Below are 5608 nucleotides of genomic sequence, written 5' to 3'. Positions count from 1 at the left end.
TGCACCACGGGCAAAGCTGGGGCGGACCGCTAGCAATCAATTAAGTTAAATTGCTGATGGTCTTTCCTAACACTTATTAAACGCAGAAAGAAAAAAATTTCCTCCTGGCTTTTTCGATCATAAGAATACCCATTAAAAAGGTATTCTTACTTTAAATAGAATGCGAAAGTATGTATTTGTCCTTCTTCCATGTCGCAATAGAAATAATCGTATAGGAGGTAGCAACGTTGACAAGAGAGAAGTTTAGAATACTTGGTTCTTTGATATACTGTTTCTCTTCCTATTTCGGCTAGAGTCCGGGCTGTCTGGCTGGCCGCAGTGGTTGCATTTATTAGTGCGCATTTTATCTGCACAGGAAAATATCCTTAATTTAAAGTCATTTATTAACGCGCAATTTTTAATCTTTTGCCTTTATATAGATCCATCAGACATAAATTTTTTATTGCAAGACGATTTTTTCGTTGTTAATTAATAGGAGCCATACGCAATTTTTTATTTCAAAATAATTAAAATGTCATCGAAATAAGTGAAATTCGATCAATACCTTCTAATACGATAAAACACAAAAAAATTATTGTTTAATTTTTTGATGGTATATAACTGCAAACTTATAAAGTTATAATTTTACTAACAAAATAAGGATCTGCGATATCCGATTTTTATGCAAAATAAAATATTAACGAGCGTTTTCAAAAAAAAGTGTACCATGCCTGAATTTATGGATAAATTTTAAATGTTGCATTTTTAATGAAATTTTGATTTAGAAATTTTAAATATACATCATAGTAAGTGAAATTGTATTTAATTTCTTGCAGATTAATTTGTTTTACGAGAAATCATCAAAATAAATTGGGACTGTGAAAAAAGTGTCAGTTTTGCGACAGTCATTAATGCTCATGTAACTATTAACTACGAAGAAAGACGCAAAATATTTTGATTGTGTTACGAAGATTATAACATACATTATTTAAAAAATAGAAAATTGAAGTCGACAAATTAATAAAATTCCTATTAAACGAGCTTTAAGTTCTGTTTTGTCACAGCTGATGCCAAAGTAGCCGTTACTTTTACGATACTTAAGACGATACACAAAAAAAAATCCACTGCTTGGCGGGCGGAGTCTAATAGCTCGCTATCGCGAACGCGGGTGTGCGCGAAGTCATTCTTGCAAACTCGCCGCGCTGCCGCTGGCCGACTCGGGACAAACATGTATGGAGTCGTCATACAGTTATAATATTGTCATACATTTATTTAATTGTTGATTTATTGGTTTTATTTTCTTGCTTATAAACAAATAATCTTCTTTTTAACAACTACTTAGACATTATTAATAATTATTATCATTTCGTTATGTTTACTTTATTACAAAATAATACAGGTTATAAATAATCTTTAAAATAACAAAAAATATTATTACTCTGAAAAAATGAAATGGTACTCAATAACGCGGACTACTGAATTGATTTAGATAGAATTTGATGCTCTGAATCTGATGAAAAAAAAAACACAAAATATATTGACGCATGTATTTATTTTTTGCACTATATTATAATTGTAATTATTCATTACAAATAATCAAAATAAAATAGCCAGAACAAAGTTAGGCCCTGGTAGGGTAGGTAGGCAGGTACAGCAATGTGAGACGAACACTGGCTTATTTATACCAATAATAATGTATTATAAACATTAAATTAAGTTTACAACAAAAATACATAATATTAGCTAATGTGAAAACGAATCAACCAATCATCCCACAACAATGAAATGTGCACACAAATATTCATCCAAATCGGTTCATGTGATTAGGAGGAGTGACTGCAGCGCCATCTTCCGGGCCCAATTGTGTTTCCAGATCACCCAGGAACTCAATTTAATATACTTACACAAAATTTTTCGAAATTAAAACTCACATTACTATGTAAATATGAATATAAACCTGTTTTAGTACTAAGCAATTTCCCGCACAGGTGTAGTAAGTATAAATGAAATAAATATCAACATCAAATTCTTTATACAATATACTTATCTACCACCTACTAAGAAATGTAATTCTTGAAATTTTTTCGTATTTTTTTTTAAATATAATACTACTCCAATGAGCTCCTGTTCCATATCACGTCCGCCATACTTCCACTAAGTTCACCATGATTTTTTATTTCTTTGCACTTTGTTGCTTTTTGCTAAAAATGGAATCATGCGATAAAACCAGTAGAACGTTGATAACATACATTTTTGACTGAATAAAGGTACTTACGAAGGAGTAGGTTCACATTGTGAACAATCAGTGGGTTTATTTTCCTTCTGGATTCCGGATTTCTGAAAAGATTATCTATGCTATAAATGAAAAAAATCTTACACATTCGTTATGTACTTAAAACAGGGGTACATATCAAACATCGTCTATAATACAATTATCATCAAATTTAAAATAAAACCAACTTCTTCATTAATTTGTTCCAATTGTAAGCATTCTTTTTTCTCCAACCTTTATGTTTCTTCTTCTTATTTTCTTTATTGTCCCCATTTGTCTCATTTTGTCTTATCGTGTTGTCACCCTTTTTTACGATTGCGCGAGCGACACAAGTTCCCCGTGTGACGGCCGTAGCGGGAATGACTCGTGCAGCGATCGGGGTAGGAAGGTACAGGGCGGCTCTCGCTATATTGGCTGGTCGCGCGCTAATTTCAAGTATTTCTTGTTTATTTCAAAACCATCGCATATTTCAAAATTCTAAATCGGTAGACGTATAGGTTGTATATTATATAGTTAATATCCAAAAAGTCGTAACTTTACGTTTGTTATTTTGAAGATGCCAGAGATTATAAAAAAATAACAATGAGAACTTTGTATTTTTTTTCTATCGAGAAAATATCATGGAATCATGTTTCTAAAACGGTAGACGTATTGTGTTACTATTGAACTTTCTTGTCAAGAATTTTCATCACGACAACTTTAATAATATAAAAATTACGAAGGTTTGAAAAGGGCCGTAAATGTTAGAAAAATTAATTCATCACCTTAATACATTTCGATTAAAATCGGCAAAGTGGTTATTTTATTTCGGAACAGTAAAACCATTTTAAATATTGAAATCAAATTATTTGTGTCTCGTATAATAAAAAAATGTAAAAACTAAAATTTTTCTTGTCGCAAAACGGGGGACTGTCGCAAAACCGATAGACCATTTTTCATAAGGCTAGGTTTATATTGAATCCAATTAACATGGTTAAAATAAAACCGAGAATATGTTTACAAAAATTTTATTTAAGTCTCATAAAAAAAATACACCAACACATAGTTAGTTTGACACAGTATCAATTTTAGGGTAAAACTCAGAGTTAACACTACCTACACCTTTTAACTTTCCATACATGTATCACATATTATGTATTCAGGGTATACCTGCTGACCAACGCATTCATTGCAATACCATTTTTTGCAAATTATACATGTCCTTTTTGGTCCCGAGATCAGTGAAACCTAAAAATATGAAAAAATTATAAAAATTATGAAGAATATTACAATGACAATCTAGACTTGGCTTTATGCTGCAGTTTTGCGACTTTTCTTGTCAGCCTATAGGTCACGAAGCAAAATGTTGCAAAACTGACGTGACGTTTTCTTTTCAGTTTTTAGTCAAAATTATATTCTGACGAAAAAATGTGCCTACACTGATTATCAAATGTAAATAACGGTTAATGAATATATTGCTCATCTTCTGAAAGTATTTAAACGATGTTTACTTCCCTGTATCAAGTAATAATATGTCTCAAACCAGACAGTAGAAATTGCAACGGCCGTTGCACTCACAAAACACTTCTGTTTTACTCGAACTGTATTTGAAAATAAGCTTTTTTAAATTAGCGGACGGTGAAAGTAAACGATAATTTTGCCATTTATAAAATTCAAATAGTAATCTAAAATTTGTAAGTGGCATTATTAGCCGTGATAAACCCGACATGTCCGGTCGGTACCACTTTTTAAGATATTTTTGGAAATCAAATTGCTTTTAAACGATTATAAGGCCTTAATTATGAACTACATGCGACGATTCGCAAATAAATGTACTTTTAGATGACACTAAAACTTATGGTACCTTGGTATAAAACTTTTTAGAATCGCTTCTCTAACATCGAAGAACTTGGATGGGGACACGCCAAAAACTGACACTTTAGTTTTAAAAATGATTATTTAAAAAATAGTACGCAATGTTTCCGTGAATTAATTGTTTGCATTTATCAAATTATGATGTATTTAATACTTTTCAAGCATTATATAATTAGCCATCATATAAATTTTACTTGTTATTCGACTTGAAACACAGGGGACAGGCCGAAAGTGAGGGGTACACTTTTTTTTGAAAACGCTCTAGTAACACAATAATGTACAAACTACTAGCGCCATCTACATCAATATCAGATTAATTATATTTTTTATTATTGTGACATCTAGCGATGACTAGTAATAACTAATTGCACAAGAATTACTGCCAGATTCTAATAGATGGCGCTGTTTTCAATTCCATATTTAATTAATTTACGAAATAAAATGTAATTATTACAATATGGATGGCAAAAATAAGAGATATTAAATAAAAAATGCACTATTCATTTTTTTATATTAATAAAAATTTTGCTACATGCTAAAAGCTTTATTTATTTATACAATTAAAACTAGTGGCGCCATCTACATTAATATCTTATTTCATTCGTTTTATATCAGCGGCATCTAGTGGTGACTAGAAGAATCGAAATTAATAATGACTACAGCCTTATTCTAATAGATGGCGCTGTATTCAATTTCAATATTATCTAATACACTGTGGTTCTAAATTACGTTGACAAAAAAAATAATAAATTTCAAAAATGGAACATGCTGCGTTGCTTTTGTTTTTTAATTATTATTTTCACATGTTTTGGCGCCAACTTAACGTTATTTGTGAAGAGAATAAATAAAAAATTAGCTATTTTTTACTATGTCTGCTCAACGAGGTGCAATAATATCCTTATATGAGGCTGGTAAGCGGCAGTGCGAGATAGTGCGACTTCTCGGTATCAGTCGGCAGTTAGTTTCTTCTGCTATTAAACGTTACGATGAGCTTGGCCATCTTGGTGATCGTCCGGGAAGAGGCAGAAAAAGAACTGTGAGGACGCCTAGGCTACGACATATCGTCAAACAAAGATTGACCCGCAATCCACAAGCCAAGGTAAGAAAAATGGCTCGAGATTTAGGTGTAAGTCATTCAACGTTACAACGAGTTGTTAAAAATGAGCTCAAGTTAACAGCATACAAGCTGCGAAAAGCGCAGCGGTTGGATGATAAAGATAAAAAAATACGCCTTGAAAGATGTCGCTACTGAAAGCGCGCTCCGCTGGTGAAGCGTGGAAAAATATTGTTTTCACAGATGAAAAAATTTTTACGATTGAACAGTCTCATAACCGCCAAAACGATAGAATTTACTCTTCTAGTCGCCCTGGAGCCACAGCAATTATCCCCCATCGCCAAAAACCGCATTCAGTCATGGTTTGGGGTGGCATTTGCTCAACAGGCAAAACTCCTCTCGTTTTCGTAGAAAAAGGTGTGAAAATGAATCAAGAAATATACCGACGC

At 32.3% G+C, this 5608-nt stretch overlaps 1 protein-coding gene across 1 annotated transcript; it reads left to right on the top strand.

Annotated features, from left to right (window-relative positions):
* Window positions 1–4973: 4973 nt before the first annotated feature.
* On the top strand, window positions 4974–5357 carry LOC149895596 (uncharacterized). The gene has a single exon (XM_090118794.1). It carries the CDS (start codon window positions 4974–4976, stop codon window positions 5355–5357), a length of 384 nt encoding a protein of 127 aa, XP_089974920.1.
* The last annotated feature ends 251 nt before the right edge of the window (window positions 5358–5608 follow it).

Source organism: Colias eurytheme, chromosome 31 (genome assembly GCF_061535395.1).
Source record: "Colias eurytheme isolate Ceu_HAF_F1 chromosome 31, ilColEury1 Martin Lab GWU primary, whole genome shotgun sequence".
NCBI lineage: Eukaryota > Metazoa > Arthropoda > Insecta > Lepidoptera > Pieridae > Colias > Colias eurytheme.
This window is presented reverse-complemented; position numbering and strand designations above follow the sequence as displayed.

Bases quoted from the DNA above. Each gene is read 5' to 3' on its own strand.
- LOC149895596 (XM_090118794.1), top strand. From the start codon at position 4,974: ATGTCTGCTCAACGAGGTGCAATAATATCCTTATATGAGGCTGGTAAG.